This window comes from Marmota marmota, unplaced genomic scaffold (assembly GCF_001458135.2).
Source record: "Marmota marmota marmota unplaced genomic scaffold, marMar, whole genome shotgun sequence".
Taxonomy (NCBI): domain Eukaryota; kingdom Metazoa; phylum Chordata; class Mammalia; order Rodentia; family Sciuridae; genus Marmota; species Marmota marmota.
In genome coordinates, this window is record NW_025999913.1 from 12949484 (window position 1) to 12963826 (window position 14343).

General features: G+C 47.1%; 1 protein-coding gene across 2 annotated transcripts in view; it reads left to right on the forward strand.

The window, feature by feature from the left end:
- The window catches only part of Cap2 (cyclase associated actin cytoskeleton regulatory protein 2), a 128891-nt gene that overhangs the window by 80696 nt on the left and 33852 nt on the right, over nt 1-14343 (forward strand). For both annotated transcript variants that reach the window (XM_015494051.1, XM_048799830.1), the window contains exons 5-6: nt 9362-9505; nt 9799-9884. In XM_015494051.1, the coding sequence (XP_015349537.1) occupies nt 9362-9505; nt 9799-9884 (230 nt within the window). The remainder of the gene's footprint in view (nt 1-9361; nt 9506-9798; nt 9885-14343) is intronic.

Genomic DNA, 14343 nt, shown 5'->3' on the forward strand with positions numbered 1-14343 from the left:
GGTCCCTGTGATCTAAGGCACAAGGAACCTTAAGTCAAGAAAATCTGCAGGACTCCATGGGGCTTGGACACAGCCAAGTCCAGGGGATCAGAAGCAATGGCTCCTCCTGAAACCCAAGTCAGGGCACCGGTTCTTTGTTTACCCAGCAGACAGGAAAGAATACAGTCAGGCCAGGTGCTGTAATCTCAGCAGCTCAGGAGGCTGAGGCAGGAGGATCGTGAGTTCAAAGCCAGCCTCAGCAATGGTGAGGCACTGAGCAAGTCAGTGAGACCCTGTCTCTAAATAAGATACAAAAGAATACAGTCTGCCTTCCCTAAGGTCAGACACCCAAGGGAAGAAGCAAGAGAAAACAAAGGAAATCTGGAGCCAGGGGATGGAGGAACTGGAATGGCTGGTGGTAGGAGTGGTGGGAGGGGCAGGAGCCAGCACTAGCAGGAGAGAGTGACAGAGGGCGGGGCACAGCGCACTGGGGACGGTCATGCCAACAGACCCCAGAAGACGGCCGCCTTGGGTGTGTGTGTGGGTGTGTGTGGACATGGAAGAGGACAGAGTGGATGCCCCGAGAGCATCTCCATGGTAATGAGGGAGAGCGGCTAGGGAAGAGTGGACAATGATCACGCAGCGCAGCCCCCTCCCCCGCAGCCCTCCCTCCTCCAGTGGCGCTAGCCTGGGTCTGTCCCACGGAATCTCAGCTCCTTAGAAAACTATGGGGAAATTAAAATTCCATGGGCAAAAAGATTTTAAAAAGGTTGAGAAATGCCAGGTGAAGCAGAGTAGGTTTCTTCACCAGCCCGGGTGGTGATCTCAGGTGAACTGAGTCTCAGGAGAGGGAGGGGGGATCAGGACCCCTGCCCCCCGCCGTTCTGCTGACCAGGAAGCATGTTCCTGCTGAGCTGCTCACCAGAGAGGGCACCTCGGATGCTCCGCTCTTGAGAAAAACAAGCAATGGAATCTCAAAGACGGTGCTGACCTTAAGTGAGAAAGCGGATTTCTGATTCAGGGTGACTGGAGTTAAGCCTGGGTTGCTCTGTACAGTAATAGACCCTGCAGGACGTCCTAAGGCTCACAGGGTAGCTGTTGAAATTCCGGCATCGCCTCGGTGGGAAACTGTGGATTTACATCATCTCAGCTACCTTCTGCAAAATGGAACTCAGAGAAGAGATCTGACTGGGCCTCTAGGACAGGCCACTTGTCCTAGAGAGACAAGGACCTGTAGGTGGAGGGGACTGCCGTGGGATCTCTCAGGTGGTGATGTGGGTAGTTTAAAGGGAGGTGGGTCATCAGAAAGCTGATGAAGACCAACCCACCTGCCGTCAGTACTCCTCGAGTGTTGATAAAATCACAAAATAAATGGCTGTTCGGAAGTGTTTTTGATTTTAGGTATTTCCAGGAGCTCCTTTGTGATCGCCGTGGATCGTTCTCAATTTTCTAAGCTGGTGAATTCGAATGGCTTGGGCCATTTTCTCCAATTGGTAACATTAGGGGTTCTTGGTGGAGGCCTTTTGGGTCGAGCACAGGGAGATCCACAGCTCTTGAGCCACCACGTGCAGAATCTCGTAAAGTAAAATTGTAGGTGATTCTAAAATTCTTCCCTGTCAGAAGCCAGATGGCACATCCTGGATAGGGTGAGCGTGGATATTTCCTCAACCGAGCCAATCAAACTCATCGAAACAGTAATGAAATGCAAGATGAGATTCTTCTCGGCCTCCCGTCTGCTCTCTTAGGCTCCATGTGAGGTAACCAGGTCAAGGTGTGGTTAGCAGACTCCTGGGATCCCTCTGCGGTGAATCTGGATGGCTTTGTTCGTCCTTGCTCATTCCTGACTACTTCCTTCCTGCGTCTCTAATCTCTCTCTCTTCCCATCTCCCCGCTGAACCCCGCATGTCCAGCCCTCGCCGCAGGAGCGGGATCCTGGGGCTTCACAAGGGCAGCACACCACGCCTGTGTGCAAGGCGTGTTTTCTCTGCCTGGACAATCTGTCAGCCTTGTGCACACGGTGACAGTGCAGAAGCAGCGATGGAGAGAGCCACCAATCTCCACCTGAGGGGCTGTGGGCGTGAAGGGACTTTTACCTGTCGTTTTGTTCTGTGTTGAATGTCTTCCAATCCCCGTTGTTTGCAAAGGTTCAGGACCTGAGATATCATAAGGAACACCCTACTGCGGGTCACTGTGTTGACCGTTAGATTTCCACTGAGAAGGGAGGGGGATGGGAATGGGAAAGACAGTGGAATGGATCCGAGAGAACTTTCCTCTGTGCATGTGTGAACACCCGAGCAGTGAAACCCACATCATGTGCAGCCACAGGAGGGGATCCTGATTAGAATAATGCAGACACCGTGCATGTACAGTATGTCAAGGTACACTCTACTGCCATGTGTACCTAAAAGGCACAAATTAAAAAATGAACCGGAAGGAAAGAAGATCTCTGCTGAACTTGACCTTTTTCTATCATGGACCTTGTGCACTCTCCATTTAAAACATGGAGGCTTAGAGGAGGTTGTGGCCCACCTGTCATGTCGACAGTACCGTGTCCTAGTTCTGACGAATCAGTTGTAGGTTTTAGGGTGAGCACCACCCCCGTACTACACCATGCAACCTAGAAGTCAGAGAGAGTGCTTCTGCCCAGGAACAGTGGTCAAGACCAAGAACAGTAAGTGGGACTGACCTGGAGGGCCTGCTGCCCACTGCATCGGTGGTCTCCAGACTTTAGGTAAGCCTTTGAATGGTTCCAGCAAGTTAAAATACATTGACAGGAACAGTGTCGATCCGCATCTGAAGAGGAAGATGACTTCACAGAGGGCTCATTAGCCTGGGATTGACTGAACACTTTTGTGGAAAACTCTTTACATTAAAAATGTCTAGTTGTGGGCTGGGGCTGGGGCTCGGCGGTAGGGCGCTTGCCTAGCATGCGTGAGGCACTGGGTTCCATCCTCAGCACCACATAAAAAATGAGTAAAAATTTGTAAATAAAGATGTTGCATCCACCTAAAACTAAAACATTTTTTAAAAATGTCTAGTTGTTGCTGAAAGTACAATATTCTACCTTCATGAGAAAAATAGAACCATTTGATATCAAGCTTCATCGCCCCCCCCCTGAGGTTTTATCTACATATTCCCTGGCCCCGGCCCCAGATCTCTGCATTGCCAGGTGTTCTTCAGCAAAAGTCAGCAAGGGGATGCGGTAGTGATGATCCTGGGCCCCCGTGAAATTATAGTTCATGTACCCGTGAGCTTGTCCTTGGTATTTTCAATGCTTTTTATGTCTGAAATCATTTGTTTTATAAACAGCAACAAAAGCTGCTACTGAAAATAATTTAAAGTGTGCTGATGAATATAAGGGGTTGTTGAAAGATTTACATGAAAAGTTTGGGTAGGAGTTTGTACCTGCTAAAAGCAGGTGTTGGGACAATACCACTGTCGAAAGCAATTCATTCCCCTGGAAGTCCAAGTCCACCAGGTTTCAGGTTTGTTTGTTTTGGGTTAATATTGGGAATTCAACCCAGGGTGCACTACCTCTTAGCTATATACCCCAGTCCTTTTTTATTTTTTAATTTTGAGACAGGGCTTGCTAAGTTGCTGAGGCTGGCCTTACTTGCGATCCTTCTGCCTCAGCCTCCTGAGTGGCTGGGATCAGAGATCACAGGTGCACCACTGCACCTGCCTTCTTCTGGCCTTTCTGAATGTGTTTCCCTGAAGCTACTTCCCTGATTAGAAGAAGGAGCCTTACTATTTTTTGATAAATGCAAAATTAATAGCACCTCTGTGCAATTTTTTTCTGCCCTGGAAAGTATAAAACTGTTTAATATGCTTTAAAACTTTTCCTTTAACTAGAAAGGAAATATATGTACATATTAGAAAGTTTAAAATATATAAGTAAGCCAGAAAATTACATGAAAATTCTATGTTAACACTGTAACATATGTCTTTCGATGTGTTTTTAGTGTTATACCCTCACCTACCCCTTGAATCCGCTGGTAAAATTTTGCACAAAAATACGTAAGTGAGGTTCAGTGGTGGGGCACTTACCTAGCGCACCTGAGGCTGGGGTTCCATCCCCAGCACCACAAGAAACACAAGCAAATGTATAAGCCACAGTAATAATGCTTGGCATTTGGTAGCTTGGTTTGCTGAGAAATAGTACTTGCTATGAGCTTTCCTAAAATTGTAGAGGTAGATGGAATTTAAAGATTAAAAAGTCCAAATTTTACTTGAATATAGCCTTCCTAGGATGACGGTGTGCTCACCATACTTACAAGAATATACTGATGGGATTTTATTTGGTGCCTCACTTGCTTCTTTTAATTGAGCTGCTTAAATTCAACTTTGAGATTCATGATTTAGGGGTTAAGTGGCCATTATTTTTAAAGTAATTGTTGTTGTTTTTGAAAATGTCCATGGGGTGGAATTAAGAATATTTTTTGTTCATGTGGATTTTCTCATCTGTTTTTTTCCAGTGCTTCTCAAAATGCACATTTTTTGTGTTATATTAATTTTATAAATGAGATAGAGAGGGAGAGAGTGAAAGGGAGCATTTTTTTTTTAAGTAGCAAATGATTGAACCATTTTCTACCTGATGCATAACTACGTGAGAACTCTGTATTCTAGAAATAACAGGCCAATTTTATTTGACTCAGTGACACGTCTTTAAGGTCAAACTCCCAGAGTTTGTTCCATGTCTGACAAAACAGTGTGAGTGGGGATTTGCTTTTCCTTTTTGGGTAAAGTTTCTACAAAGCTTGCTGATAAAACTCTTTTTTATTTTACTTTCTGCAACACAATTCAGTTACTTCTGGAGCTCACAGGAGATGTAGCTGATAATGGGCTTGAGTCTTCCAGTTTAAAGCAGGAGCTAGGATCATAAAGACGCAGAGCCCCAAACTACTCTCCGGATCGGAGGCCCGCCCTTGGAAACGTGCCCCGTGCTCCTGTCTCCTCCCTTGGTCCATTTGCACCTTCTGAAAAGCCACGAAAACCTGGGGAGAGGCAGGGGAGGTTTTTGGTCATCTTCCCATGAACCTTGAAAAGTGATTTTGTTTTGGGGAAATGTCTCCTAATAAAAGAAACCAGAGGGGAGAGTTAAAAAAAAAATACTCTGGGCAGCTCCTTTGTGACAGTGAATGATTTGAAGTCATTCAGAGGACTGCTAGCCAAGTCTGGAGACTGCCACCGGTGCCCTCTTATTGGAAAAACTAAAACAAAAAAAACAGTAAACCAGGACAGTTTTAAGTTATCGCTTTGTCAGTGGAAAGCCCCTCTGTAAGTTTAATTGGCGTCTTCACAATTCAGCCTGCATGCGTTGAGGAGGCCTAGTAGGTGTGCGTTGCTGAGCAGGTGGAGGATGTGACGAGCCTCCTCCACTGGCCTCCACTCTGACATGGCGCACAGCCAGCCTTGATGAGGTCACACCATTCACTCCAGTGTCCTCTCCTCTCTCAATTCCAGCTGCGAAAGTTCAGGATGAGCTGGAGAAGACAAGCCCACCTTTCAAGTAGAGGAGAAATCTCCTGGCAGGGAATAAAAGTTGTCCTGTTTTTATTGTGCAAATAGCCGTGGCGCTTGGCTCTCTCAGCACACTTTCTTGTGCAGTTCTTCACCCGACGGCCAAGCGAAGGCTAAGGGAAACTTTCTCAGTCCTTATGATGCTTTCATCAGATAACCAGTGTCAAATATCTTCCAGAATACGGTGTCTCCTCCGACTTCAGAGTTTGTTCTTGGGAAGTTAGAGATAAAAAAGAAAAAGATGGCCTTAATAAATCTACCCTTGGGAGTACACAGTTCCTGGTTGTGTTTTCCCTTGGGGCAGTGGACCCGATATTACCAACAATTCAAATATTCTGGCCTTTCTTAGCCAACTTTGGCAGACAGGATTTTTTTTTTTTAACAATTCTACCATAATTGAAACTCAGTGGTCTTCTGCAGAAAACCAAGGCCACCTCTTCGGTCAATATTGAATTTGGACTGAAAAGCATCCCTTGAAGAGGGAGATGTTTGCTTTTTGTAGAGTGAAATTCCAGGAAGAACATGTAAGACTGACTTTTTTGGCCGCCATTAACGAGCCAGTATGGAGAGCTGTGTTTGGGGCTGGAGTGGTTGGAGGGGTTTGTTTATTTTGTTATTGACAGTCGGGGAGGGAAGGGGTGAGGATCTTTGCTTGCTTTTCCTGGATGCCCTTAGACCCCTGCGTTCCTTGCCATGACCAAGGATCAGTCCTTTATGTTCTCCCAATTCTGCAGGCTGCAAGTCAGAGGGCAAGGTGTGGGCAGAGTCGGTCTTTCCTGAGGCCTTCCCCCTGGGCTGGTAGCTGACCTCCTTCTCCCTGGGCCCCCACATCACCTTCCCTCTGGGGGTCTCCGTGTCCAAATGTCCTCATCTGTTAAGCACACCAGTTAAGTTACGTTGGATTAAAGCCCACCCCAATGACCTCATTTTAACTTCCTCTGAAGACCCCCATGTCCAGTACTGCGTGATTACATGCTGAGGTCCTGGGAGTCCAAGGGCTTCAACGTGGATCCGAGGGAGACATGTCGGCCTGTAACAGCTGGGATCCAGCATCTTCATGCCAAATCTGTCAGACCCTTGCTTCACAATGACCGGAAGAGACAGAGAGAAGGTGTTCATGAATCTTCCACGAGGACTGGCTTGCTTCAGACCGTTTTGCCTTTGCCCTCCTTCAATGTGGAAGAAGTTAAAAATCCACCGAGAGCTCTCATTTATGCCTCATAAGACCCCTGTGAAGTGGGTGCCATTGTCAACCCGGTCCTGCAAATGGGGTGATGAATTCTTGCTTGTCGTTTGTGTAAAGCCCAGGTGCTACTCCACCGTGGAACAAGGGCTTGACCCAGCTGTCCCGTCCAGAACCTGAGCTCTTACTCTATCCACGGTGCCTATCTTTGTCTTGTGGGCAGAGGAGAAGCCTGTGTCACACAGCTGACTGTATTCGGCTCAGCACCCAGTGGTACATGGAGATTGGTCTCAGTACCTCCTAGAATACCTAGGAGTGAGCTGCAAGCCCCACCTACTCTGCCCGCTGGTCTTTAGCAAGAGGACCTTGGTGAGCCTGGTGCACGTGTGCGAAATGGGAAAACTGGCCAGGTCCTTGTTTGTCAAACCTTTGAGCTGAGGTTCACAGTAAGAAATTTACTTTACCCCAGAGCTGAGTCCACAGACACCCCCACACTGTGCCTGACTGACACAAACATTGCCCCAAATACCCGCCCTTACTCCATGTGAGCACACTCTGTTCTGTTCAAATCCATTTATTCTTTACAATACTCACTGTGACCTACTCAGCTGGATCTGTCTAAAGGCTGAACTAGGCTACGCAGTTGAGACTCCAGGGATCCTAAAATCCTGTTAATCTTCAGGGATTGTAGTCTTTCCCTTCTTTTCTTTTTATTTATTTATTTATTTGTTTATTTATTTTAGTTGAAGGTGGACACGATATCTTTATTTTATTTATTTATTTATTTTATGTGGTGCTGAGGATTAAACCCAGGGCCCTGCCTCTCGCATGCGAAGGTAAGCACTCACCCACTGAGCTACAACCCAGCCCTGGAGCCTAAGTTAAATACCTTCATTTATTTGAGACAAATGGACGGTAACTATTTCGGGGACAGCATCCTCCGTATGAGCTAACTCCTCGCAGTGATGATTATCATTTCCACCGATGGTGCATCTCCTGCAGCCTATTGGTTTGTAGGTCTTTGTCTCTGATTTATTCTTGAGGAAACCAAGGATCACATCCTTTGCTCCAGGCCCTGGAGGTAGTAGGGGGCAGAGCTGAGATTTCAACGAAGGCCTTCTAATTCCAAAGCCCTGACTTGCAACTTTCCCTTCAGATGCAGGCATTTCAAGGGGCTTGAGAGGCATCTGGAAGCTACTGCAGCCAACAGAATTCCTTCCTTAATGACTTGCTGTCCCTGGTAGGAACGACTGTCCTTTGGGGTGTGAAGCCAGCGCCGTAGGACTGATTAAAATCGCCCGAGGAGCTCTTCCCACCTTCCTGCCCTGGCCAGGCCACCTCCAGACCCGCTAAATCAGAATCTCTGGGCGTGGGACCCAGGCAGAGGTGCTTTTTAAAGCCCCCCAGGTGGCTCCAGTGTGTAGCAGGGTTAGAAACCATTGCTCTGAAATCTTGGTTAAAGAAATTAAAGAGCTGTAGGAACTTTTCCATTTACTTCCTGCAAACCAGATTTCTTAAAATACTGCCCAAGCCTTTCAACTGTTCTGTAAAGCGGGGAAGTTTAGGGCCTTTGCTCTTTTTTTTGGAACACACACACTCACACACACACACACACACCAGGGGAACAACCCTGTCTGCTCTTCAACACCTAGAGGGAGCAGAGGATGCTGTGGGCATGGATGGGGTCCGGGTGGGGGCTTTGAAGCAGCCAGTGTTCTGGAGTGTCAATGTCCACGACACCTTGTCACTCAGCTCACATAGTTTTGAAAGTCATTTTTTATGTAACGTAGAGAAGTCAGGTGTTGATTTAATCAGAACTGAGCCTGACCGGGAGTTATAGGCCTATGGGGACTGGGGACAGTGTAGAAAGCCAAAGCAGTAAGGCCACTGAGAATATGACAACATGAATGATAAGCCATCACAGTTTCTTCAGAGAGCCGCAGGGAACGTTCTCTCTGTTTACACGTGGACCGTGGGAACAGTGGCCAAGCCCAGGATGCTGTCCCACATCCTGTCCCCACAAGAATAAGGAGCCATCCTTTCACCCTGACTTACCCCTGTGCCCTTGCAGGTGGATCCCATTTGGTTCCAATGACACTCCGTTTCACTGTGTTCTATGCAGTTATCTCCAAAACAGGGCTCTCGCCCACTGCTGGGTTTCCCATGTCTCAGGAGACAGCATTTATAATGTCAAAAATACCTGCCATCTTCATCATTCAGAGAATGAAAACGCAAAACAGTTGTCCCTGGGCATCTGAGGACAGCTGGTTTCAGGACCTCCTACAGACTTCCGCATCCACAGAGGTTCAAGTGCCTCCTGTCAGTGGCACAGTGTGTGCACATAACCAGCTCACATCTTCCCATAAACAGTGTAAATGTTGTTAATACTGTATTATTCCAGGAATAGGAATAATACAAAAGTGTACATTTTTAGTGCAGATGCCATTTTTTAAATGTTTTCGATCTGCTGTTGGTTCGACGCACAGATGTGGGACTCGTGAACAGAGGGCTGGCTGTGTTACCCTCACAGAGCAAAGTTCCATTCTCTTCTGGGACAGTTGTTTGTTTCTTTTGGACCCCCGGACAGTCCCGAGTCCCGTGCTTAGGCCGGTGTGGCATGGATGGAGGTGCTGAGCTTCTGTCCTGTCCTTGGTAATAGCTCTCGACATTCACTTCCAGAACGAGGTGGCTGCACTTCTGAAACCCATATCGGAAAAGATTCAGGAAATCCAGACCTTCAGAGAGAGAAACCGAGGGAGCAGCATGTTCAACCATCTCTCGGCCGTCAGCGAGAGCATCCCTGCCCTGGGGTGGATAGCTGTGGTGAGTCGGCCGGGGCCCTTCCCCTTGCCCATTGGTGCAGTGTTTAGGAGACCTCGTAGCCACCTTCACCCCCTCCACAGCCTGATGCCCGAAGGAGGGCTCCTTCTAGGCTGAGCGTATTGGCTTTTCCTCATCCTGTTTGAAGTTCAATGCTGAAGGTGTTTCACCAGCCTCTCCAGAGCACAGTTTGCCTGCGACTTTCAACCATTGCTTTTCTTCTTCTTCAAGTCATTTTCTTTCTTATCCTATTTTTTGTTTCCTTCTATGCTTGGGTGATGGTCCTGTTCTCTCAGTCCCCCAAACCTGGTCCTTATGTCAAGGAGATGAACGATGCTGCCACCTTTTACACTAACAGGGTCTTAAAGGACTACAAACACAGGTACGTGCCTTCTTTTACTAGCCAGATTTCCACTTGGTTACTTGTTAGATCTTTGTTCCTAAAACTTATTGCGGCTAGTTCCGAATCCCTTTCCCGTGAACCACGCTAATGTACTACAGACGCTAAGGAAAAATCCATCTTTGCAGGTCAAGCCCAGGGGGAAGTGGAATCAATTATGCAGACAGTGAGTGTGTTCAGAAAGCTTCCCTCGGTTGTCTTTTCATGGATCAGCTGTTCCCTCTTGAAGGCGCGTCACTACGCTATGTATTTCTGTAATCCTGAGAGAGCTCTGTGATGGACCGCCCTCCGTGGGCACCGATCTTTTATACTAATGGAAGTAGAGTTGGTGGGTGAGCAGATGGAGGACAGACGGACTCCGGGAGGCCAGTGTAGGTCAAGATCAGAGGTGGGATGGGGCAGTTAGAGGGAAACTGATGGATCCGAAATGAAGTACAAATGGGGTGGACGGGGAGACGTGGGTGACAAGAGCAGCTATTCACAGGGCTGTCGAAAGCACAGGTGATCATGTTATGTGCGTGGACAGGCATGTCACAGTGAATCCCACCATTATGTATAAGTATAAAGCACTAATAAAAAAAAAAACTAACTTAAAAAAAAAAAAAAAAGAAGGTACAGGTGAGTCCAGACCAAGGGGCTTTGTCTAGAGAGCCCGCGTGAAAGGACCTTGCATTCTACAGCCCAAACAGTAGGTCCTAGAAAACTAGAACTGGGATCAGGATGGAAAATGGGACCCAGGGGAGACATGCCAAAGCTGAGGAAATACCCAGAAGATGCCCCTGAACGACGCAGGGAGCATCACGAGGTTCCTGATAAGGTCATGCTTTGCCCCCCACACAGCTGGACAAATGTTCTGAGCTGGGGTCTCGTAACTAAGGGAAGAGTTAGAGCATAAGTAAGAGCAGCGATGTGCCCCCTGCCTCGGCTTTGGGCTCCACGGTGATCCCCATGTGAGCCCTTCAGTGCCAGCCACAGAGCAGGGCGTCAGTGAGCTAAGGCAGGGCTCCTGGGGACATCTCAGTGTTGGTCCAGACTGTCCCACTAAAGGAAATTTGAGGACTTGCATCATCTGGATCATCACCTCAATTTGCCTCTTTATTTTACTAACACAGACCTGAAAAGGATCCACAACAAGGCGAATATTATACGGAACATAGAAAAATGCGTAGAATGCAAAAATAAATACCTACCATAGTTCTAAGTCATGGGCCAATCCAGCCCGTACTCCAGATTTGCACCACTTTTTATTTTATAGGTCATTTTTTTCTTTTAATAAACATTGAGTAGATTCAAAAGACTACTTTCAGAATATACGTAGGTGTAAAGAAGTGCAGAGCAAAGAATACCCACCTTCCACTACCCGTTTTAAGAACTAGCTAGGAATATTTTTTTTTTAACTACAATTCCACTCCTAGGTATATATCCAAAAAGAAAGGAAGAATCTAGAAGTGAGGTGTAAAATCAAGACCAGAGGTGAGATGAGTCAGTAAACCAGACAGTGACAGGGAAACCTATCGAGTTAAAATGAAGTACAAACGGGGTGGACGGGGAGACGGGGGCGACAGCAGCAGCTATCAGAGGGCTGTCGAAAGCACAGGTGGGGAGCCAAGGGTGGGAGCACCCAGAGGCCCTTCAGCGGATGACTCCAACGAGATGTGCTGTCTCCATGCAAGAGAATATCATGTAGCCATAAAAAAAAGTGAAGTATCAATACAGATGGCTACATGAGTGAACCTTAAAAACACCGTCCAGCCAGACACAAGAAAGCACATATTGTATGGTTCTATTTATATGAAATTCAAAATAGGCAGATCTATAGAGACAGAGCAGCTGCCCAGGGCTGAGTAGTTTAGGGGAGAAGGGAAGTAACTGCAGATGAGTACGGGGTTCCTTTGGGGGGGGGGCAAAGAAAATGTTCTAAAACTAATTGTGATGACTGCTCACCTCTGTTGAGCTAAATCATTGAATTGCGTACTTTAAATTGTACAGGCTATGAATTCTGTCTTTATAAAACTGTTATATTTTTAAAAATAGCTATAGTTTGTTCATTCTATGTTAGCAAAGCAGGTCTTGTAGCTTTTAGGAACAGCACCATTAGCAGGTGGAACTACCAACAATGGCACGGGCCTCCTTCCTTGAGAGAGCTCTGATTAAAGCAATTGTGCTCAGGGGCAGACTTCCTGTGACCACAGCAAGTACCCAGGCAACCATGCCCAGGGATCTGATGCCACATGTTGCCGTGGGATGTTAGAGGCCACGAAACACGCAGCGCGCCTGAGAAGAGGCTCACAGGCGCAGGACAGCTTGCCCTTGTTCACATGCAGGTGCCATTTCAGAAGATGGGGAGTGTGTTAACAGACCTGGGTGTGATATGTCGGCAGGAACACTCCCCGGGTGACTCCTTTTTCAGGATGTATAGATGCTTCTGCCTGCCAATTCAGGGCAGCTTCAGCACTGTTTAGGCTTCTGCCTTTGAGAAGATCACCCTTGAAGAACATTTTTATTTGTGTCTCAGTTCAGGGGCACCTGCCTTTCTCCCAGCCCCCACTGAGTGCATGTCGGGACGCCGGGTGTGTCATTCCCCCCCTGTGGTGGCATGGCCGGGGTGGTTGGGGTTTTCCACACCTGGTATATATACTAAAAGAATCCAGTATTTGCCCCTCATGTCAGCCATTGAGTAGAAAAAGTACTTCCAACAGCCTCGGGGTTGACTCGGTCAAGTCCAGTGGACCATGAGGACAAGCCAGACGTTCAGGTGCATCCTTCCACTTCCAGAAGCCGCACACCTGTCCCCATCCACCCTCGATCTCCTAGGGCTGGTCACCAGATGACAGCAGAGTACCCCACAGCCTCAAGGCTTGTGGTGGACCCCAGCCTGCAGTGATGGACCCTGGGTGGAGGAGCTGAGGGGTGGAGGAGCTGGGGTGGAGGAGCTGAGGGGTGGCTTCCTTCCGGTTGAAGCAAGGGCAGTGAGCATGCCTCTCCTCTATGTGCTGCCGTGGCTGGACCCTTCGTTCAGTATGACAGGGCAGGTGGGCTGGCTTCCTCGGGGTGTGGCCTCCTTCTGTCACGGCTCCTGTTCCCCTAACACGGCTCCCTGCAAGGTCAAGGAAAACCAAGGGAGTGTGTGCAGTTGCCCCTGGGTTTTTGGACCCTGCTCCATTTATCTCTTAGGAATTTGAAGTAAAAGTCACCATTCCTTACTACCAGTTTTTCTGGAACTTTCTTCAAGTCAGACTCATGCTGTACTGATTAAAAGGAAAGGTGAATATGCTTGATAGATTCGGTCTTCACTGGTTGTTGAATGTTTTAATAAAGTTTGTTGAATGTGCGCCATGACATCTCTACAAGGCCTACAGGCACGTTTGTGTGTTTCATATGCACGTACACATGTACACATATGCACGTGTGTCAAATGACCATATATGTAAACATGGGTATACACTTATATTAAAGTGGTTTCGTGCTCTAATAATAGCTGTGTGCAGACTGCTTCTCATGTGCAAGGCACTGTACCAAGACCCTCACAAAACCTGTGGGTGAGGAAACTAATAAGAAGCACATGACCTTCAGAGACTGACACAAAGTGTGTCATGAGACAAAGCAACAGTGAGATTCTTCATAGATTTTGTTATACATATGTGTCAATTGATTTTAAATTTCTCAGTTAATTGATTATTAATACATAATAATCGATTTATATATATTTAATTAATTGAGAAATTTAGAATGAAACTCCATTCATGGGTTCCCTCCTGAGGATGAATGAGAAGGTAGGAGTCCCCCCCACGCTCTTCCGAGTGGCATGCTTCAAACAGTGGGACTCCAGACAAGCTGGTGGGACTTGGAATGTTTCAAGGAAAACAAAATGAAGTGGCCTAGAGACACGTCATTATTGGCAGGAGCTTTAATAACAGACATTTCCTTTGGTGGTTGTCTTCAGATTAATGACCCAGGTGTACAATTAAATGTTCATGAGCTCAGCTATCATCATCTTCTCCTCACCACCCCTTCATGCCAAGTGGGAGAACGAACATTGGGCTGGAGGAGGTGGTGCACACCCGTAATTTCAGCAACTAGGGAAACTGAGGCAGGACGATCACAAGTTTGAGGCCAGCCTCACCAGTTTAGCAAGACTCTAAGCAACTCAGCCAGACCCTGTCTCAAAATAAAAAGGGCTGGGGATGTAGCTCAGTGCTAGAGAACCCCTAGGTTCAATCCCCAGTACCAAAAAGAAAAAATATATGATGAAAATTACCAAAAAGAAATGTAATTACCTTCATCTGTCTGTGAGTTTCATGCTCCTAACAGCTCTCTTAATCCTGTATGTTAATCCTGCCATAAAAGGTAAGCACTTTGCTAGCACTCGGTTCAATAAAGTAAGAGATAAAAACCCTGATTGTGCCCCACCTCACTTGGGATGCCAAGAGTATCAAATCAA